The following is a 23014-nucleotide window of genomic DNA, read 5'->3' as shown; positions in this document are numbered from 1 at the left end:
TTCTGGGGTTTGAAACCTGGAAGGTTTGCACTCGCTTAGCAGATAGAACACGACTTGCTGTGTGACGCTGAGGAAATCCCTCAGCCTCTCTGAGCCTCCATTTCCTCAGCAACACAGGGGGCAATGGTGAAAATATTTCCTTGTGGGGATCAAATATGAGGACCTTGGACCATGACTGGACCACTGCAGTAGCCCCTACTGCCTGAACAGGCCATATGACATATGACAGGTAGTCACTAGTATTCAGCCAGTCCTTACCTGGGCCTCTCACTGTGCCATTGTCGGGGGCAGGGTTCTGTGGATGGGGTTGGGGGGCTGGTGACCTTCCCTTGGGTAGGTGTTCTTTCAGAGAGATCTTCCCAAATGTCACCATGTTACTTGTGAGCATGTTACCTCATGCTTTAAGAGGTGGTTGGGAGAAAACTCGAGTAGGGAGGGATATGGAGGCGGGAGGAGGAAGCCTTTAGTCACGATGTGTCCCAGCTCCTCTGCCTTCTGCTTGCCAGGTCACCCCTCACAGACTCTTCCCTACTGCTGCATCCTCAGGATCTTCCGGGGGAAGGCCCTGCAGGCCTGCACCGCTTTTGAGGTGAAGTCAGAGACAGGGTCCCGCCTTGTAAGTGGCAGCAGGCATTCACCTGGGCACACTTCTGGGTGCCACAGGCATGGGAACCATGCAGTCCCTGCCTTCAGGGGACTCAGGGTCTAAAGGGAGAAGGACAAAAGTCAACAGGCCTGTAAAACAGTGTGATGGCAAAGGCCTGTGGCACCTATAAGCCCAGGGGCTGACCCAGTGAGGGGCGTCAGGTGGGAGCAGGAGGACAGTCAGGGAAGGTTTAGAGGGAGTAATGCTGGAACGGAGACCTGCAGGAGGAGGTGGGGTTAGGGAGGAGGAGGGGTATTGCAGGCAGGGAGCAGCCAGTGCAAAGGCCCGACTGAGAATGTGGGGTGTTGGCGTGAAGAGGGTGGCAGAGAGACGTTAGAGGGGTGCTTGGCAAGCAGGGACACCAGAGGTCACTACCCAAAAATATTAGAATGGTGATGCGAGCACGGCATGAGGTGGGGGGCAGGCGACGGGGGATCTCAGACAAGGCACTGAACGTCCCTGACCTGCCCCAGGCCAGAACCCCAGCTTCGGGCTCCTGGAGTCCTTGAAGGGCCTGGGGTCAGGCGGCTACTCTGTGGGCCCCTCACTCAGATATGTGGGCCCCTCAGATGACTGTAATGATAGTTTCTCACCTGCCAAGCCCTTTCCCACCTGTCTTCCCAAGAGAGTCTCACAGCAGCCCTAGGGAAGTTGACACGGTGAGGCAGGATGGTTCCCGTCTTGCAGATGGGTGAGCGTGAGGCCAGGGGAGCCTTAGTCATACAGTGAGTGAGTGCGTGAACAGTGCTCACACTCAGGGCCTCCTGACCTACGGGCTGCTTCTGTAACTCAGCAGCATGTGGGGGGCGGGGTGAGGAGCAAGGGTAGCCAGTGTTGGCTGGTCTTGTTCTGAGGATGGGTTTATCATCTCAGGCAGGGGCTCTGTGCTGCCAGACTGTCCCGAGGAAGGCGCGTTCAGCTCTGACCGTGCTGTCTTAGGCCTTAGAGTTGGTCCTCCCACCATTTCCCCTGTAGGGGGAAGCATCCCCTGTCTGAACATGCTCCTCCCTCTCCTCTGCTTGTTGGTAATAATTCTCTGGAGGCAAAAAAAAAAAAAGATTGAACTATGAATGTCACCCACTCAGAAATGATGTCTGATGTCACATCCAGAACTGAGTGTGACGTAGGAAGCCAAAAAAAAGAGCAAACATCTCAGGCCTGGAAGGAATCTTAAAGGTCACACCCGTGGGGGCTTGAGTCCCTTCCTGCATCCTTCGTGCCTGTGTCCGGCCTAGCTGACCTCCTCCTAGGCAGCTCTGCCCCTTAGAAACTGCCTCCTTACGCGGAGGAGGCTAACTGCTCCCCCGTCACCCCTACCTTCTTGTCTCCCCTCTGGTTGTACTGTGATGACCTGGACCACAGTATATGTGACAGTCTCGTAGGTGTTTGAAGAGAGTAGCCATGCTCTTCTGAATCGCTTCTTTTCCAGGCTACTCTTCTAGTCTAAGTCCCCCGCCCCTCGTGTTAGACTAGGCACGGCTCTTGGTGCACATGTGTCACACCCCATCTGTGGCAAATCTGTGACAGACGTCACTAAACGGTCACGGCACTCTTGTTCAATCAGTCCCAGGCTTTCTCCTGCAGTACTCCATGTGGCTATGCCCAGTTGGTAGAGTTTCACTTTATTGTGAGTTTCTTGAGGTCAGGGACTGCCCATCCCACGTCGCTAGTGCCCACCCAGGGCCCAGTGCGTGGCCTCACTTGTCGTAATGGAGGACGGACTAGAGGCTCCTCCCTGTGCGGATTGCCCCCTTCTCATCAGGCTCCAGTTTGGCAATGTCCCTTGTCCAGAATTGCCACCAGTACCCACAACATTATCTAGAGTTCAGTGGGGCTGCCCCGTCCCTGGTCCTGCACCTTCCCTGTTAGTGTAGCCTCAGACCGTGTCTGTGACCAACTGGAGTCACTAAGACATTTTCCCACATGTCTGTTTCCTTGTGTAGTTGTCCAAATTGGGATCCTGAACTCAAGATCTTAATTTAAGCTCTGAGGACTGGGCCCTCTCCCTTCCTGTGTCCCTGTCCCCAGGCCTGGCACCAAGGAAGGCGGCCTGGCCTGGGCTGACCTGAGCTGAACTCATGGTTTCCCCTCACTGCTGCACTGTTCCTTTCATCCCATCTCTCGGCTGCCCAGGGCTCTTGGCTCCGGGTTCTGTCACCCGATATGCCACCTGTCACTCCAGGCACAGTGAATGAGCCTCTTAACACCGTCTTTCTATTCTGGGATCCGCTTGGTCATTCAGGACGATGAAAGAAGCCAGCAATCAAGGTGCGCAGGGCCTGGCAGTGTCTGGCTTTGTACACTGGACGTGGGGCCCTGTGACAGCTTGGAAGAAGCCAGGCTTTTGTGACCCATTACCCGGGTTTGACGTCAGCCCTCCAGAAGTGAGGGTGGTTTTTGAGGCTCTTTCTTCTAAGTCGTACTTCCCAGGCTAGGCTCCTGGGACCTTAGGGCTTTGGAAAGGCTGCGTCGAGGTCCACATGCTAGAGCCAGTCTTTGAAAAGTCACAGAGTGTTGGAAAAGCCAGATCTTGGATTCTGCACCCCCCGCCTCCTCCACCCAGCCAGACAGGGGCTGTTTTTGTGTTGGACCGGAGCCATGGCAGCCCTGTAACTCTGGCCATCTTCTACTCATCAGCACCCCCACTAGTGTTTATAGCTTTAATGTACGAGAAGATCATGATTCAGTAACTGCTGCTTGGAAGCTGGTATCTCTTTAAAGCTTGGACTCCCAGGGGTGGTGGTAATAGGGTGTCTGGGGGGTAGGGCGGGGGCCTCGGCAGAGCTGCTGGCAGAGCCAACTCTGCCGGCAGCTCTCTGAGGATAAATAAAAGGATGTTTGCGGCGGATTCCAGCACAGAACGGCCGGCGAGGGGTGAATGTTGCCTGATGGGCTGCTGACTGGCTGCAGTCGCAGTAACGATGGAGATGGTTTTTGAGACACAGCGTGCTATTTGGTGTCCCCTGGTCAGGGGCTGGAGGGGGTGGGGCCCAGCCACAGGTGGGTGCCACCCTGTGAGTGATTGGAGCTGGTGGTCTTCAGGCTGCGAGTCAGGGGGGCACAGGGAACACCCCCCACTCAGAGCCCCAGGCAAGGTCCCCGCTCTGCCACCCGATCCTCAGGGAGTACATTTGCCTTTCTGAGCCTCAGTTTCCTCATTTGTACTCTGAGGAGGTTAAGTTAGTCTGGTGGATCCCAAAATACCACGTAGGCATTCCATGTGGCGGCAAAAAAGAAAATGGAGCTGCTCCAAGGGCCCTGGTGGGGCCTGGTGGGGGATGGGAATCAAAAAGCCTTCCCAGGCCCTCTTGAGGGCCCCCAGAACCTGGTTTGAAAATCTCTGGAATTCCTCTCTCCTCGGACTCTGGAATTTGGAGGTTTCACATCCTCGTTCCAGTCCCAGTACCCTGTCAGCCAGCTGTGTGACCTGGGACAAGTGGCCTCCCCTCTCTAGGCTCTGCTTTGAGGCTGTAGTGAGACTTAGCCACGCTGGGGAAGTCCTGCGTGACTGGGAAACCATGTCAGGGGTTCTGAGTGTTTCTGGTGGAGGGTCAGGGTGTCCAGGACCACACATCCAGAGAAGGGCCTGAGGAAGGGCGGTGGGCGGCCATGATCACAGGCAGGGCGAGGCACCTCTTCTTCCATGTGCTGGGGTTCTGATCCAGGGACCAGGCCTCTGTCCCCATGGCCAGCAGAGCCAGAGGCTGCCACTGTCTAACCCAATCAGAGGATGTCACCAAACCCTGTGTGGGGACCCAAGATTAGAGTCCTGACCGGGGAACTGGCCTGGCCAGGATATCAGCCGGGCCCTGCTGTGGCACCTGACTCCAGCCCCGGGCGGTGTGGTAAAGCAGCAGCTACAAGTGCTGGCTGTGGAATCAGAAAGCCTGAGCTCGAATCCTGGCTGTGTGGCCTGGGGCTGTTCCCTTCTCTCTGGGCCTCCCTATTTTTCCTCTTTGAAGTAGGAACCACAGGCCTGGTAAAGAGCTGATGAGCTGATACAGTTAAAGCTCTTCTTGCTAGGCCAGTTTACGGCCAGCCCTCTCAGGGGCAGTGCCCTGGAGCTTGTGAAGTCTCCTGACTGGCAGCTTCCTGTCCTCAGAGAACCAGCTGACCTGAACTATGGGTCCTTCTGGAGGGCATTGCTTAACCCCATCCTCCAGCCCCTCTGACCCAAACATGTCAGGACAGAACCACCTGATACCTTTGACCCCAACTGGGGTGTGAACAGGGCTTCTAAGGAGCAGCTGTCTCTGGAGGGGGCGAAGGGTGTTGCCCCAGCAACCTAGCAGGACCCTCTCAGGCAGCTGCTCCAGGCCCGTGAAGGGGGGGCGGCCATCTGTGCTCCGGATGGGGCTCTCCCACCACCTGTGCCCTGGTGCCAAGAGCCTGCAAGCAGACCTGGCCTGCCGACCAGAAGGGGCTTCTCTGCTTTCGCCCAGCAGACTTGAGACACCACCAGAAGGGCTTCCTGCTGCCTCAGTTTCAAGGTTCCCAAGGGTCTCCTGCCTTTCCATGGGGGAGGTTCTTGCGGACCAGCTTCCTGGGGAGCAGGGGGAGAGGGGCTGGAGCTCCAGGAGGAAGGAGGTCTGAGGGCAGGTTTTATTTACTTATTATTAAGTCCAGATTTCTGGCTTCTCTCAGCCAGGTCTCCACTGACAGCTGTGGGCCGGAGGGGTTAGATGCCTGGTCTCCTATAGATATTTAAACTTGTGAGGCCTATTCAAGGCCAACGCACTTAGCTGGGGAAACTAAGGCCCAGAAAGGATGAGACCCTGTGCAAGCGGCACAGCCCACCACGGCCTCACAGAGCAGACTTTTCTACATGGCACTCTCAAGCGAAAAGCCTGTTGTCTCATCTATAAAACATCAGCGATGATTATCTCGCCTCCCGGGCCTGTGTCTGGAATAAAGTAGTACCTGGCCGAGGACTCACTCGGTCATGATTCTTTTAAATCTGTACATATGATATGCCTGGCCCGGAAGATGTTGCTGGAAGCACTGCTTACACTCTTTCTCTGCCACCTTTCAGAAGTGGTTATTTTTCAAACTGTTTCTGATGCCCAGTGCTTAGGGTTGGTTGAGCTCTCATTCCCACAGCTTCATTGCTGAACTTTAAGCAGAGTTGCTCCAAGCTTTACCTCCCACCACCAGATTGTGTTCCTGTAGTGTGCGTGAGTGCGTGCGTGCGTGCGTGCGTGCGTGTGTGTGTTGGGGGCTGACCCGAAGGGAGCTTTTCAAAGCATTTGCCGTGGCCATTAGATTCTGACTCACAGTCAGGAGTAAATCATTCTTCCCTGTGCCTCAGTCTACCCAGCTGTCAAGTAAGGGTTTGTTTGTTCATTCATTCATAAATATTTATAGAGCCCACCCACGTATTGGTTCTGGTTCTGAGAAAGCATCTTACTTCTATCAGGTATTCAGGGTCCCCCCCTCAGGAATCTATATTAGACACTCAGAGTCTCTATCTGGTACGGGAGAGGGACAGAAGACAAGTGAACCAGTAAGTTGATCAGTGCTTGATGAAACAAACCGGGTCCTCAGAGCAAGAACAGCGACTTTAGACAGGGTGGTCGGGGAGGCCCTCATTGAAGATATGAGCCCTGAGCTGAGACGTGAGTGGGAAGCAAAGATGAGAGCAGGATGGGAAGGAGTAGGTGTGCTGCGGTGGGGAGTGGGTATCATCTCAGACAGGGAACAGCAGGTTCCAAGGCCCTGAGGCGGGCACATGCTTGGAGTGTTTGAGAAATCACAGCGTGACTGGAATGGAACAAGCAAGGGGAAAGTACAGGAACTGAGGCTGGAGAAGGGGACAGTGCCTGTCATAGGCCAGGGTGGGCAACTTCATGAAGTGGAGCTTTAGAAAACCTTTAGAAGAGGAAGGCAGTATTCTAACTTGGACTTTTAAAAAACCCCTCAGGCTTCTGTCTGGAGAGGGATTGTGGGTGAGTTGGGCCACCGATGAAGCCGAGACCAGGCTGGTGGGGTGGAGAGAAGCCTGGCTCTGTGACATGTGCTTTTGTGGAGGAGGGGCAAGGCCTTACAGATGGGGGAGGCCTGGGAAGAGGACAGTGGGAATTCCCAGGCTTCCTGAGTGCATGGGGTCCCCTCTCTAGGAGAGCAAGGCCAGTGTGGGGGAGGAGAGGCTTGGATTCATCCTGGACACACTCAGCTTAGATGGCCTTGGCACCTCACGCACAGCTGCCTAGTGTGCCGGGCTACGGAGATAGGAGGCGATACGCCCTTCCGGCTGCAGTCAGGCCTGTGTGCTGTAAAATCCTCTGACTGCAGGCCGGTTTGGAGGGACTTTGTGAGGGATGCTGTGGGCAGGAAGAGGACACCACCATCCCGTAGTCCAGGTGGCCCCAGGAAGCCGAGGACCCTGTCTGAGAGGAGGCAGCCCTCTCTCAGGCTTCCCTGGCTTCCCTTCACCAGCCAAATCACCTAAATTCCACTTTGCTGAGCCATGCCCTGCTCGAATCTGTCTTCCCAGGCCTCAGGCTGTGCTACGCTGCTCCTTTGCTCAGAGGATCCCTCCACCTGAAAACCCTGCATTTCGTTGCCCCTCAGCGACTCTGATCCATTGTGCCAGACCCAGTCGACCTTCATGTCTTCCAGAAGGGTCACCAGCTGTCCCCCAGAAGGTGACCACTCTCCCCTTCATCAAGAAACCATGGCAACTGAGTTGTAGGGGCCACCCCAGGATTATAGGGCATCTTCATGTCTGCCATCTCTTTGGATTCTACTCAGAGCGTATTGGGTGTCACACCCCCTTTTCTGGGTGAAACAGTTGACGTGCTCAAGGCTGTTTCCTCTACATGACCCTCACAGAGTTGGCACAGTGGGCAGGGCATAGGGTAGGGGTCTGGCTTCAGGCAGCCTGGGTTCAAGCCCCGGCCCCAACACTGCCAGGCTGGAGCCTCACCTGGAAAACAGGGCAATGACACACCTACCTCACTTACCAGTTCTGAGGATTCATTTGGCCAAAGTACAGGCCATTCTCGTTATTCACGGTGCTTACATTCATAGTGTCTCACAGACACTGAATTAGCGAATGTTGAACCACTGCTCCTATGGGAAAGGCAGAGTCCCTGCATTTCCACCAGCTACCAGCAGAAACCACCAAGGTTTCTGTTAAAGACACCTTACTTAATGTATTGTTGCTTTATTAACACTGATCTAGACCAACAGCACTGTAACTCACGCCTGAACGAAGCTTATCTGACACGCGTTTCCTCCATTAGGCACATCGCAACCTTCTTGCACTTAGGAACATTGGACAGCACTTCAGCACTACACTTGGGGGCCATTTCAAACAGAGAAATCGCCACCAACGAAAAAACTCACAAAAATGTGAAAGCACAGCACTAAATAGGCCAGGAAAAGGATGCTTGTTTACTGTATGAGCTGAAACAAGAAGGCAGTGTTGCCTTGTTCAGCCTCAGCTGGGAACCTGTGTGTTGGGCGACTCAAATTTTCAGCCTCTGCTCATGTCTGCAAGTGGCCGCAAAAGCCCCACAGGTATTGATTTGGGGGTTACAAATGAATCTTAGTGAGCAGGTGAATTCGCAGGTACAGAATCGTGAGTAATGAGGACTGAGCGTAGATGGGGTGCTTGCTCAGTAGCACTGTTAACCTTGGCACCGATAGCAACAGGAATGCATCCTGGATTCTGGACAGGGCGCCAATGCCGGGGCCAGGACTCCCTGAGCTTTGTGGCTTTGTTTCCCCCAGTGTCACCTTGTAAACTCTTGGCTCCTGTGGTCTTTGGGGTCCGAGGCAGGTGCAAATTCTGGAAGCCCTGAGTGCCCTCACTGAAGGGTTTGTTCCAGTTCCACTGGGTGGGTGGTGGCACCATTGAAAGATTTCAAAGCAGTGGCGTGATTGGATTCCCCCTGGCCAGGGTGGAAGAAGGACCGGAAAGGCAAGATAGGCGGTTGGGGGTCCAGGGAGCAGCCGTGTGGGGCATCTAGGGGAGGCTGGCTCTAGGTGGGGAGAGAAGGAAAGGTTGGAGAGGCAGTTAGGAAGCGCCTGGTTGTGGGTTAGAGGAGCCCCAGGAGGATGTTGGGGTGAGAGGTGCCTCCAGTCCCTCTTGCTGGCATTTGAAATTAAAGTTTGATGTTGTTACTCTGAAGGCACCGTGAGGGAGGTGGCTTCCAGGCTGGTACGGGGGAGGGATAGGGGCATATGGGCCGTCAACAGAAAAGTGGCTCTAAGAGGCCGATCTGTCCCAGATCCTGACCTAGCAGCTTGGAATTCTTTCCCAGCTTCCCCTGCTTTGGGGGAAGAAACAGGGAAGGAGGGAGGAATTTGAGGTAGGGTGGGTGGGAGCCTTGAGTTCTGTTTTTATCATAGCAAGCAAGCTGCCTGATTTAGCTGCGTGGTTTGACAGGTTACTTGTTGGGTGAGAGAAAGAGGGATCTTACAGGCTGTCAGCCCTTCCTCCAACAAGCCCTTTCTTAAGCCTGACAGAGCCAGCAAAGAAGTTTAGGGGGGTCTGGCTCTGAGGCCAGCTCCATTCACGTGGAGCGTTGCGTGGGTCCACTGCCTCTTCTGTAAAGTCTGCAGCCATGGCTCCCACCCTGTTTAGGCTGCTTCTCCTTCAGCCCCCTGCCAACCTCGGGCCCCTGGGAGCCAGCAGACACGAGGACTGACTGGCACCTCCAGGGCATTTGCAGGGGGCTGGTGTCCTGGGGTTGCTGGGGAGTTGGGGCCCCAGTCACTCTCTGAGCACCTGACACTCTGGCCATCTTCTACACCTGAACGGTAAAAAAACAAGATGTGGAAACAAATTCATTCTGACCTGATAAATAGAGTTTGCTGGATGAAATCTGGGGCAGAAGGCAGACATGAGAGAAAGGGAGCTTCTGCTTAGAAGCAGCAAGGACTTGTGCACGGTGGGGCAGGGAGGCTGAGCTGGATGTCTGGGGCCTGGGCCAGGCAGCAGTGCACAACTGGCTTCTGTCTGAGCCTTGGCGTGAGGGACCGGCTCAGCCAAGGTGAAGGCAGGGAAGCACACAGCCCCCAGGCACAGCGGTGCAGTGTGCAGACCGCGCTGTGGCTCAGCAGTGCTTCTCTCAGGATCTTTAAAAACACGCACGAGGCCCAGCTGGAGGAGACAGTCACCCTGGAGTGATGTCCCCCCAAGCTCCCCGGGCAAATCTGAACATTTCCCAAGAGTGAATGGACAACGAGTCGGACCCATATGCCATGTTGGTGTAAACTGTGGCACATAGAATGCCTCCCCGGGGCTGGGAGGGCTGCAGCCACATCCTGGCCAGGGCCAACATCTTGGGTCTCGGGGGCCCTTGCTTCCCTCTAAAGTTTAATTGGCAAATGATGGTTGTGCACCCTCTGGACTGGGGACCGGCTGCCGACCCGCATGGGACATACACCCAGGCGGAGACGTGGCCACAGCCCTGAGTGCTCCAGAGGAGAAGGTCAGACTCTGCCTGGACCAGAAAGGGCTGGGGGTGGAGGGACTGGCTGGAGGACGGGAAGCATGGAGGATGCGCAGAGGGGTCCTGGCAGGAACGGTGCATGTGCAGAGGCTTTGGTGCATGAAGGGCGTGGTGTGTTGGGGAAGGGTGCGTGGGTTCTGTGAAGCTGGAGGGGGCATGCTGAGGGGTGGGAGGGTGGGGGTGAGGCTGAGGGGTGGGAGGGTGGGACCAAGCAGAAAGGGCTCCGGATGTGGGAGGGAACTAGAACTTAAGGTTCTGAAGTGCTGGGAGCCTTCACTATGGCCAAATCTTGGTTTTTGGCAACCGAGGGGTTTTTGTAGCGATGACGAGGTTCATTTTCTTATTGAACAAATGTTTATTGAGAGCTTTCTATGCTTGAGATATTACCCTGGGCTGGGGTTACGACCTGCTGTGCCAAGACAGACAGAGTTCCCCAACTACCTTAGGCCTGTCACTGTCAGCAAGTAAACGCCTAGATGAGCTAATGACAGATGTGATAGGTGCTCTGGTGGAGATCCTGGGTGACGGGAGCGTAGAGAGCCGCCAGGGGAGGCCTCCTGGAGGAAGTGGCACGTGAAACATATGAGGAGCTGAGAGAAGCCTTCCAGGCAGAAAGACAGCATGTGTAAAGGCCCGGAGGTGGGAGGAGGTGTGGTGGGCGTGAGGAACATAGACTGGCTGGAGGTGTGGACCTGTATTTCTTGGCATTTCATGCCTATGAAATGAGAGCTGTCCTGTAGAGTCGGGCCCCATCCCCCTGCTCTGGCGGGGGACAGTGTTCACAGCTGAGGGATGCCTGCCACCCAGGGAGGCCCTGAGGCCCCCAAATCCTCTCCATTAGTCACACCACTTGTCTGGCTGTCACCTGTGCCCCAGGAGACATAGAGAATCCAAGATAAGTTCGCTTTTCCTTTTATCACATCTGGCCATCTGGCCTGGCCTCCCTCTAGTTCACTTTCTCACTCATGAGCGGCTGTGTCAGCAGGACGCTGGCCTGCACAACCCTGAGAGAGAGAGGCTGGAGGGTGAGTCCTCTGTCCAGGCCCATTGTCTCATGGGTCAGGCGGGTCCCTGCACGGACTGACTCCTCCAGGCAGTGTCAGCTGCACCGCAGGTGGGACGAGGACCCTGACTGGGGCCGTGTGGCCTCAGCCAGCCTCAGAGCCCAGTTCCGGGTCCCCATGCTCAGTGTCCCCCCTTTAGGGGCGTTCTCCTCCCTTAAACATTTGAGCAGGTTGGAACTGCACTCTTCTGATCTGGGACAGAAAGCTCTGAAGCTTCCTTGAGCTATTTAGGCCAGCCAGCAAAGGAATCCTGAAATTCCCAGTGAGTCCTGTATCTGCTGGGCTCTGGTGGTCATGGGCTTCAGTGGGCTGCTCTGTGTGTCCAGTTCTTGGGGGAACTGCCGCTGGGCTGGTTGGAGAGCCAGTCCGGCCTCCCTATCAGTGGCTGGGGAGTGGTAAAATTTTTGCTCACCGCCCCCCCCGCCCCCCACTCCAGGCCTATCTGCCTCTGTACCAGAAACCAGTCAGAGCCATGCGGCCCTGGGCTGTCTGAGTCTTGACCTCTGTGATGTAGTCTGTAATCACTCCTTGTGGCCACACAACTGGTACATGACAGAGCTGGGATCTGAACTGAGGCTTGTCTGATTCTCCACTGCCTTCTGGCTTCTGGAGCCTCACCACCAAAGGAATGACTCTCAAATGGTAGAATTTCAGGCAGTGGGGAGGAGGGATTCAGAGCAGGAATCTTTCAGTCACAATGAGGGGAGCCTCCATACCTATCCTCGAATGAGAGCATAAATGGGAAAATGCTTGGAGGTAGTCAAGGGCTGTGTGAATACAGTGAGCTGTTGCCTGGTTAGGACTCCTTCACCCCCACTGAACAAAGTTCATTCGGGGGGCAGGGACTTGGGTGAGGGATTGTCAGGGGGCCTGGAAGCCAGGCCTCTGCCTTTAGTCCAGGCCCTTCCTCCTCCAGCAGTCAGTTCTCAGCTTGCGTGTGCCCCTGCAGACTGGTTCCAGGGTCCAGCAGGATGCCGAGGGGCACAGTGGTCGGTGAAAGCCTCAGACGCCTGCAGCCCCAGCCCAGCAGGGAGGGGCCTGGGGAGCCGAGTGTGGTGGGCCGTGCAGCCAAACAGATGTGGTTGCCACTCGCTGTTGGCAACTCTGGGCAGGTTATCTAACCTTTCTGAGCCTCGAATGCCCCACCTATAAAGTGGGCATAATCGTATCCCCACCTCCACTGTGAGGTGTAAATTTCGAAGCCATAAAGCTGCTGAGCACAGCTCAGTAAGCGGCGCAGCTTTCGGCTGTCAGCCTGTACCTCACAGCCAGCGGAACGTGAGCTCATCTTCCGGAGCAGGCCTCTCCCTTTCCCACAGGGCTGGACGCTGGAGGGTCCTTCTCCCGAGGACTAAAGCCCCGCCTCCTGCCTGCCCCTGCGCCACCCTTCTTGGGTTGGGGAGTCAGAGACTGCAGGTGTGTCTGTCTCGGGGGATCCCCGAGCAGGACTGGGAAATTTTGAACAAAGGAGGAACTGAGTGCTCTTGGCACCTAGACTAGGTTGAGCACAAGACACGGCTCCCAACTCCTGGGCTTTTCTACTGTGGCCTCTGTTGCTGTTGAAGCACTTGTGTCATGGCTGTTTCTCTGCTGATGGGGGCTCCTAGCTTTCCCTGGACCCCAGTACAGGGCCTGGCTTCATACATGTCTATCAGGTGAACAGACAGATGGGTGGGCCTTTTAAATTACATTTTTTATTTTAGGTAATTGTAATTTACATACAGTTGTAGGAAATAATACAGAGGGATCTTGTGTACCCTCTATCCAGTTTCCCTCCGTGGTAAAATCTTGCAAAACTGTAGTATAATATCATAACCCGAATATTGATAGAGATACAACCCCCCAATCTTACTCAGATTTCACCATTTCCACTTGTATCACCTGTGATGTATTTAGTTTGATGCAGTTTCATTGTATGTATAGGTTCCTGAATCCACCACCATGCTCAAGATGCAGAATTCCCATCAATTTGTACACACTGGGGTCCTCCCTGTTGCCCTTTTATAACCAAGTCCCTCCAGCCTCCCCAGCACTCACACCCCCTAGTCTCCCCACCAACCACAAATCTGTTCCCATCTCTATAATTAGGTCATTTCAAGAATGTTTTATAGATAGAATCATGTGGTTTGTAACTTTCTGAGGTTGCTTTTTCACTCGGTGTAATTCTCTTGAGCTTTCATCCAAGTGGTTGCTTGTAACAGTGGCTCATTTCTTTTTGCTGCTGAATGGTGCTCCATGGTCTGGGTGCACCACAGCCATTCACCAACTGAAGGACATCTAGGTTGTTTCCATTTTTGGCCTATATCAAATAAAGCTGCCATGAACATTCATGTATAAGTTTTTTGTGAACGTGTGTTATCATTTATATGGGATAAATGCCCAAGAGTGCAGTTGTTGGGATGTGTGGTAATTGCATGTTTAGTTTTAAAAGAAACTGCCAAATCATTTTCCTGGGTGGTTGCATCCTTCTACATTCCCACCAGCCATGTATGAGTGATTCCACTTTTCCGCAGCCTCCCCAACATTTGGTGATGTCACCATTTTTTATTTTGGTCATTCTGATGTTTGTGTAGTGATATCTCACGGGGCAGATGAATGGATTCTGCTGTGCCTTGTCCACGGCCCCTGTGGCACTGGGTCTCATTTTGAGGGTTTCCATTGGGCTGTCACCATCACTGTGATTGGCAGCCCCTTGAACGCACGGCTTAAAGCCACTCCTCTGGCTCCTGCTCCCGGCCCGGGCCTCAGCCGGGTAGAGGCTCATTTCAGTCCTCACTGGGGAAAGGGCAGTTGGAGTTAAGATGCTGAGGAGAGCTGCTGGGTGTGACCCAGCCCCTCACAGCAAGTAGCTACTGCTGTTGGAAAAGCGCCTCCTGTTTCAGACCAAAAGTTGAGCATTTATGAAGCCAGCTGTGGACCAGCCCTGGGCCAGGTTCAGAATGGGACTCTGAGAACCCAGCTCCCACCCATGGCAGGTCCTGGTTCCCTGAATCTTGGTGGAGAACAGGGAGTCTGACCGGGCGTGATAGACTGACCAGGGAGGCCGACTGATGTGTGGGTATTTCACATAACAAGGTGGGAGTGGGGTGGGAATGGCAAGATGTGGGGAAGGATAGCTGAGCCCCAAAGGATGTGTTGGTCTTTGACCAGACAGGGAGGGGGCATCCAGGCAGAGGCAACAGGGGTGGAGAGAAGGTGGTAGAGTAGGAGGAAAAGACCGGGGAAGGGGAACGGAAGGTCTCTCAGTGAGTTTGAGGACAAGTGAGGCCATTGCTTAGCTGTCCTGACTGCCACTGTGCTGTCACCCTCCAGCCCGTGCCCTGGATGGATAACACCTGTGTGCGGGCCTCAGGTGGAGGGTCTGTTTGGTCCACGTGGGCATCCCCCACTAGACTTGGCCTTGGCTCTGCATGAGGGTGGGCAGGGCCCTTGTCTGTCTGTCTTGGTCATTGCTGTGTCTGACCCCCATTCTCCTGCCCCTAAATCCTCACCAAGGCCAGAGCTAGGGTCAGGTCAGGTAGGGCCTCAGCCCTGAAAGGGGCTCGAGAGGGCTGGTGGCCTCACCTTCTCCCCTGCCCTCCTCACCTTCTCCCCTGCCCTCCTTGCACCCATCTGCAGGTTCATCATGCCTAGTGGCATATAAGAAGACCCCGCCACCGGTCCCTCCACGCACCACGTCAAAGCCGTTCATCTCCGTCACGGTCCAGAGCAGCACCGAGTCTGCCCAGGACACCTACCTGGACAGCCAGGACCACAAGAGCGAAGTGACAAGCCAGTCCGGCCTGAGCAACTCGTCAGACAGCCTGGACAGCAGTACCCGACCGCCCAGCGTGACACGGGGCGGAGTCACCCCAGCCCCCGAGGCCCCCGAGCCACCCCCAAAACATGCAGCTTTGAAGAGCGAACAAGGGACGCTGACCAGCTCCGAATCCCACCCTGAGGCCGTCCCCAAAAGGAAACTGTCATCTATAGGAATACAAGTAGGGGCCCCTTTCGCACTCTGTCCTCGGCCCGCGCCGTGCACCTGCCTGTGTGTAATTACATCTGGCGGAGGCCCACTAGGTCTCCTGGGCAAAGGTGGTTTGTCTGTTTTGAGGGGTCGGCCCCAAGTGGCCAAACCAAATTCCACCCATAGCCACGCCTTCCTCACCTTCACGCAAATGTGCTGCCAGCTCTGCAGCTGTGGGCAGGTGTCCCTGCTCCAACAATGGGTTGTCCCAGTGAATGTAGTTACACTCAGCCAGCCATCTCCTGTCCACTGTTTGCCTGTCCACTGTCTGTCTGTTCACTCCACCCTTTGCCCTGGCAGCCGACGCGTGGGAGGTGGGACTGGCCTAACAGTTCTCTGATCCAAGGTCAGCTCGGGTGTGGAGGCCACAGCCCTGCCTGGCAGTGGGAGCAGCGTGGAGCGTAGACGCCGAGGGCCAGGGGCCCAGGACCCAGGGCCCTGGCGCCTTGGGGGTTGCTCGAGGGGAACTTTGCCCAGAGCCCTCTCGGGCCTTGGGGACAGGTAGGTTGCTCGAGGTGCCAGGCCCATGTCAAATGGAGAAGTGGGACGTCGGTCCTGATGCCTCCCTCCGTGAGAAAGGATCCAGGCAGATGATTCTCTGGGACCAAGTGGCCAAAGCCAGCAGACCCTTCAGGAAGCCAGGCTCACTGTGCACCCACGGCCAGGGCACACAGCAGGGCAGAGTGAGCCAGCTTCCCCTCCACGGCTTCACTGCACCCCCTGCATGCACCTAACATCAGTAACCTGTCTCCTGTTAGCTGAGCGGGGAAAACTTGGGACTGCCTTGCAGGTTTCAAGAGTTGCTGTAAATCTAGACTGAAGTGGAGCACACTCAGGGCAGGGAGGGAGGGAGCTACAATGGGCTAAGAGCCTGGGGGAGGCAGAGCCCCTCCAAACCCAGAGGGCAATCAGGGAGGTCCAGGTGTGCATTGTGGCTTAGATTGGACAGACTCTCCGTTTCCCCAGCCAGCCCTGAGCAGCTGGGCATGGCCAAGTAGATGACAAAGCACTGGCATTACAGAAGGAACATGGGATTCAAAGGGGGGCTGAATGGACCAGAGACAGCCCACTGGCCCATTTCTTATACTTGCCTCTTGAGGAGGAAAAATTTTGGCAGCTCTAGGCCTCAGTTTCCCCACATATACAACAAGAAAGTTGGCCAGGAGCCTTTTCTGATTTCTGGGCTCTTTCATAAGGGGTCTAACTCCTGGCCTATAGGGATTCTGAGGAATACAGAAAATAGCCTAGTCTCAGGGTCTTTGGGCAGCCCCACCCTCTGCTTGGCCAAACCAGATGCTCTTATCTTTCCAGGAGATCTGAGAGACAGTTAGACTCACCCTGATCCTTTCCCTCAGAAGTTCACACGGGGCCGAGTACTCTGGCTCTTGGGCCTATCCAGGCTTCTCCTTCTCTGGACTCACCCCACCCCCACTCCATGCTCTCCCAGCAGCTTCTTGAGATCTGGCGATGCTGCATCCCCTGAGCTGGCTCTTGCTGAAGGAGAAATGCAGCTGCACCCCCATGGCAAGGAGGAGCCTGGTGCTCAGCCCCTGCCTGAGAAAGCCTCCCTGGCCTCTGTGAAGCCAAGAGATGAGACTCTCCGGTTTCCAAGGACGCCCCCACAACTTTTGTCCCGCCCCTTGGTGTCTCAAGCTCTGGGGTCAAGTGTGGGTTCTCCCTCATTCGTGAGCAGTGGTGGAGGGGCTGGCCTGGCTGCTCCGTGGCCACATATCTCTGTCCCAGAAAAGAAAGGTAGGCCCAGGGCATCACTGCTATAAAGAAAGAGTGACAGCTTTGCACGTGGCCCTGGTTCTTCATACTGCTCCCCCTTCACCCAGTGCTGAAAGTAACCTTAGCCTCGTGGGATGGAGGCCCAGGGGTGGCATCCCTTAGGGCCCAGGGACTTTGCCGGCTGTGGCCGTGGTGGCAGCTTTCAAATCCAGAACTGCTGTCCAAGGTTTGCCGCTAGTGCAGGCGCCTCCAGCCTGCCCTTCAGCTGCAGGGTTGGGGGAGTGATCTTTGCCTCGAGACAGCCCGGCTTCGACTACACCGGATAACGGCTGTGGCTTTGTGTGTGTGTGTTTTCTTTCTCTTTCGTTGTCCTTTTTTTTTCTTCTCTCTGATGCGTGTAAAGGAGAGGACTAGAAGGAACGGTTCCCACCTCTCGGAGGACAACGGACCCAAAGCGATCGATGTGATGGCACCCTCCTCAGAGTAGGGAAAGCCAGTCATCTCCACCCCATCCCACCTCCCGCCCACCTGCCCGCCCGCCTCCGCGCGAATGAGCAGTGCCCGGCTTAACCTGGTCCGGCCTCGGGCCCACGTGCAGTGTCCGCATGCCTCGTGTCCGTCTGTCCACACGTCCGTTTGCGTCGTCCCACTAATGTGAATTTCAGCAGCAAGTGTGGTGTTTGTTCTTTATTTTTGTCTTTGTCTCCGTGCCGTTGCTGTCGTTGTCCTTCAATAAGGTTGACTGCATTCAGCCAGTGCCAAAAGAGGAGCCCAGTCCCGCTACCAAATTCCAGTCCATCGGGGTTCAGGTAGAGGACGACTGGCGGTAAGTGGCACCGAGGTGGTGGCTGCCTCTCCCCTCTCCTCTCCCTCCCTCTGCTCTCCCCTCTCCTGCGCCTTCTCCTCCTGCTCTCCCTAACCCACTTCTCCTGGCTGGATTTCTAGTAACCAAGCTGGGTTTGGGGCGCGGGCGGTGGCCCAGGCGCGGGAGGCTGGGTGGGCGGGCGTGCGGACGAGCGCTTGCTCTGCGAGACTAATCAGCCGCGGGGGCCGAGGCCGGGCGGAGACGTGGCCCGGCACCCCGATGTTGGTGGGCTTCGGGCCCCACTGCAGTAAACAGGCAACCTTATGACCTTGTCCGTGTGTGCGTGTGTGCGTGTGGGCGGGGCGGGGCGGGGCGGGGCGGGGCGGGGGCTGAGCCGAGAATGAGACGGGGGCTGTGGGACCCGCTTCAGGCGCATGGTGAGCAGACGATGCATCCGTTTCTCTGTCTCCCGTGTGTCCGGGTCGGGGCGGCCTCTGGTCTCTGGCCCTCTTGGTGATTCACCCCTTCCTGTCCCTACCCCACTCCACCCCCACACCCACAGAAGCAGCGCCCCCTCTCACAGCATGTCCTCCCGACGGGACACCGACTCGGATACCCAGGATGCCAACGACTCGAGCTGTAAGTCATCAGAGAGGAGCCTCCCGGACTGCACCCCACACCCCAACTCCATCAGCATCGATGCCGGCCCCCGGCAGGCCCCCAAGATTGCCCAGATCAAGCGCAACCTCTCCTATGGAGACAACAGCGACCCTGCCTTAGAGGCATCCTCGCTGCCCCCACCCGATCCCTGGCTGGAGACGTCCTCCAGCTCCCCTGCAGAGCCAGCGCAGCCAGGGGCCTGCCGCCGGGATGGCTACTGGTTCTTGAAGCTACTTCAGGCAGAAACGGAGCGGCTGGAAGGCTGGTGCTGCCAGATGGACAAGGAGACCAAAGAGAACAGCCTCTCTGAAGAAGGTGGGTGCTGTGAGGGGCAGGGGCAGGGGGTGCCAGCCCCAAGCCTTCGGGGGGGGGGGGGTGTCTCTTAGGTTCTTTTCCCGGGTCAGTTGTGAGCCAGCCTCTTATTTTCATTCTTTTCTTTCTTCCATCTATCCAGCTACCTAAACAAACCTTTTTCCAGAAAGGATTTATGGTATCAGCTGCTAGTTGCACAGGATGTGAGGTCAGCTGCTGCCAGGGTTGAATCCCAGCTCTTCCCTTACTAGTGAAGTGACCTTGGGCAGGTTACTTGAGCGTCAGTTTCCTTACCTGTAATGTAGAGATAACCCTATCCTATAATGTGGTGGTGCATGTTCAGGGCGTGTATTGATTTCTACTGTAATAGTTCAGTATTTAACTCTGTCACCTCCACGTACTGTGCCCCACCCTTCATATATTACATCAGTTTGGGGTTAAAAACCAGCCAGTGTTTTATTTTACTGTGAATATGCAAATGTTGTTCACTGCAGAGCCTAGTAGTATATTTAATTTTCTTACACATTTTGTTTTTCCTAAAATGAATGGTTGCCTCATCTTTTTTATATTCCTTATTTCCTAAGCTCTTAAATTTTTTTTCACATGCTTCACCAGATCTACCAGCCCCTCATTAATATTATTTTTCCAGGTGTGCAAATGTATCAGATAATGTCATGATCTCCTGTTTTTCCTCATGCCCTCTGTCCTCTCCTCTGATTTGGCCAGCTTGCTTTCTGGGCCTGCTGCCTAGTTGCTGCCCAGAGACTTCCCTTTTCATCACCTGGGTTTGGCTACTTTCCCGTGACGGACACCCTGCTTTTTGGACCACATGGTCTTCTGCTTTCCTGGTTTTAGTCTCTCACTTTACTGGAACACACCTTCAGTTGGAGATAAATTTTTGGAAACTGTATGTCTTTATTCAGACCTCATATAGTCTGGCTGGGTGTAACGTTGAAAATATTAAGTACAAATTATTTTTGTATATAAATATAGGTATAATTTATACATAAATATTAAAGTTGAAAATAACTTTCCCACAGAATCTTAAAGAGGCTGTATTATGTATAGCTTCCATTACTTGTGCTGGAAAGTTTGAGGCCATTCCAGTTCTGTCTTTTATATTATTTTATTTCTGGACGCTGTTAGAATCTTCACTTTACCTCTTATGAAATTTCTCAGTGATGTGCCCTGGAATGGGTCTTTGTGCCAGTAGTTAATAGGCCACTTTTATGTAGAGACTCAAGTCTTTTGTTTCTGAGAAATAGTCTTGCATTAATTTTTTAAAATAATTTCCTCACTTCCACTTGTTCTGTTTTCTCTGAATTTCCTCTCTCTCACGTGTTGGATCTGCTGAGTTGATTCTGTCTGTGATCTTTTCTTTCTCTTATCTTTTTGTTGTCTGTCTTTCTGGAAGGCTTTCTTTTTTTTTCTTTCCTTCTTTTCCCCACACTATAACAACTTTATTGAGATATAATTCACATGCCATAAAATTTACCCTTTTAAAGTGTACAATTCAATGGCAGTTAGTACACTCATAATGTTGTGCAACCATCACTACTATCTAAATTCAGAATATTTTTATCACTCCAAAAAGAAGCCCCAAGACTGTAAGCAGTCACTCCTCATCCCCTCCTCCTCACTAGCTCTTAGCAACCATTAATTCTGTCTCTGTGGATTTGCCTGTTCTGGACATTTATGTAAATGGAGCCATACAATATGATTGTTACGACAGCTCTTTTGTGTCTGGCTTCTTTTGCTGCATGTTTTTAAGGTTCATCCGTGTTGTAGCATATATCAGTTCTTCATTTCTTATCACGGAATAATATTCCATTTTATGGATAATACTATATTTTATTTCCATATTTATCTTTTTTGGGGGGTGGTGCTACGTTGGGTCTTCATTGCTCCTCACAGGCTTTGTCTAGTTGTGGCGAGCAGGGGCTACTCTTCGTTGTGGTGCACAGGCTTCTAGGTCTGGTGGCTTCCCTTGCTGCGGAACATGGGCTCTAGGTGCATGGGTTTCAGTAGTTGCGGCTCACAGGCTCTAGAGCACAGGCTCAGTAGTTTGGCACACGGGCTTAGTTGCTCCTTGGCATGTGGGATCTTCCTGTGTTCCCTGCATTGGCAGGTGGATTCTTAACCACTGCACCACCAGGGAAGTCCTATACATTTATGTTGATGGACATTTGAATTGTTTCCACTTTGGGGCTAGTATGAATATGGCTGCTATGCACATTCGTGTACAAGTTTTTGTGTGGACCTATGTTCATTTCCTTTGGGTATATAATAACTAGGATTGGAATTGCTCGGTCATAGGATAATTGTGTTTAACTTTTTGAGGAACCTGCTAAACTTTTCCACAGTGGCTGCACCATTTAACATTCCCACCAGCAGCACACGAAGGTTCTAATTTCCCCACATCCTCACCAACACTTGTAATTATTGCTTTTTTTGATTATAGCCATAATGGGCATAGTAGTACCTCATTGTGGTTTTGATTTGCATTTCCATGGTGGCTAATAAAGTATAGCATTTTTGCAAGTGTTATTTCTGTATCTTTTTTTGGAGAAATCTGTTGAGATTGGGAGGTTTTCTTGACTTTATCTCTAAACTCTGTACATCAAATGTTTACTACAGCCATCCGTATAAGAGCTCTTTCTTTGTTCCTTTTTCATAATATTTTGTCCTTGTGTTATGGATAGAGTATCTTCTAGCTTTCTAAGACTTACATATATATTTACTTAAGTCTTCATGTGTCTCTGTGTTGTTCCTATTTCCTTTAGCTTCCTTTTTTCTGTGTTTTTTTTTTGGGTTGGAGTCTTTCCTGGAATGTCCCGTAATCTTTAGTTGTTTATTCATATTAAAAGTGAGGAACTAACTCAGGAGTAGGAAGGGATAGGGTAGAAGATTGCTGTTTTTGCTGTATGCCTAGTAGTTCCACTTGCTGTTTTTTAATTTTATGATTTAATTTAAAATAAAACTTTGGAATTTCCTGGCGGTCCAGTGGTTAGGACTCAGTGCTTTTGCTGCTTTGGCCCAGGTTCAATCCCTAGTTGGGGAACTAAGATCCCGCAAGCCGTGTGGCACAGCCAAAAAATAAAAATAAAAATAAAATAAAATAAAATTTTAGAGTTAGCAAAAGTGAACTATATAATATAAAAATATCAAAAGTCATGGTAATATACTGGTATGTTGATAATATATGGTAATAACATCAAAGATGAATAATTATTTAACCATCAGGATAAAAACTCTTTAATAGCAGAATAAAACGCATAATAGCAGATAAAAGCTATTATGAATAATGCCACTGTGAACATTCATGTGCAAGATTTTGTTTGACTACCTGTGTTCAAGTCTTTTGAATATACACGTAGGAGTAGAATTCCTGGATCATGGGGTAATTGTATGTTTAACTGGTTTTTGTTTGTTTTCTTTTTCCTGCATTGGGACTTTGTTGCTGTATGTGGGCTTTCTCTAGTTGCAGCAAGTGGGGGCTACTCTTCATTGCGGTGTGTGGGCTTCTCTTGTTGCGGAGCATGGGCTCTAGGCGTACAGGCTTTAGTAGTTGCGGCACGCAGGCTCCTTAGCTGTGGCTTGCAAGCTCTAGAGCGCAGGCTCAGTAGTTGTGGTACATGGGCTTAGTTGCTCCTTGGCATGTGGGATCTTCCCAGACCAGGGATCGAACCCATATCCCCTGTATTGGCAGGCAGATTCTTAACCACTGCACCACCAGCGAAGTCCCTCTTAAGTTTAACTTTTTTCATTTTTCTATTGTGGTAAAGCATATATAACATAAAATTTGCCATTTTAACCACTTTTAAGTGCATAATTCAGTGGCATTGCTTACATTCACAATGTTGTATATCACCAACATCTATTTCCAGAACTTTTTTATCACCCCAAATAGAGATTCTGTACCCATTAAGCAATAATTCCCCATTCACCTCTCCACGCAGTCCCTGGTAACCTCTAATAATCTACTTTCTGTCTCTATGAATTTCCCTATTCTAGATCTTTCATGTAAATGGGATGATACAGTGTTTATCCTTTTGTGTCTAGCATGTTTTCAGGGTTCATCCATGTTGTAGCATATCAGAACTTATTCCTTTTTATAGCTAAGTAACATTCCATTGTATGTAAATACCACATTTGTTTGGTCCTTTCATCTGGTGATGGACACTTGGGTTATTTCCATCTCTCAGCTACTATGAATAACGCTACAGTGAACACTGGATACAAATATCTGTTTCAGTCTTATTTTCAGTTCTTTTGGGTTTAAACCTAGGAGTGGAATTGCCGGGTCACATGGTAATTCTATGTGTA

At 52.7% G+C, this 23014-nt stretch overlaps 1 protein-coding gene across 8 annotated transcripts in view; it reads left to right on the top strand.

Annotated features, from left to right (window-relative positions):
- DLGAP4 (DLG associated protein 4) overlaps window positions 1–23014 on the top strand; it is an 86762-nt gene that overhangs the window by 37043 nt on the left and 26705 nt on the right. For 6 of the 8 annotated variants that reach the window (XM_057701748.1, XM_057701751.1, XM_057701750.1 and 3 more), the window contains 3 exons: window positions 14790–15151; window positions 17649–17737; window positions 18279–18691. In XM_057701748.1, the coding sequence (XP_057557731.1) occupies window positions 14790–15151; window positions 17649–17737; window positions 18279–18691 (864 nt within the window). Of the gene's footprint in view, window positions 1–7139; window positions 7291–14789; window positions 15152–17314; window positions 17395–17648; window positions 17738–18278; window positions 18692–23014 lie in introns of those variants that run through there. The other 2 variants (XM_057701749.1, XM_057701755.1) reach the window with 2 other exon arrangements.

The sequence above is a fragment of the Hippopotamus amphibius genome, chromosome 12 (assembly GCF_030028045.1).
Source record: "Hippopotamus amphibius kiboko isolate mHipAmp2 chromosome 12, mHipAmp2.hap2, whole genome shotgun sequence".
NCBI lineage: Eukaryota > Metazoa > Chordata > Mammalia > Artiodactyla > Hippopotamidae > Hippopotamus > Hippopotamus amphibius.
This window is presented reverse-complemented; position numbering and strand designations above follow the sequence as displayed.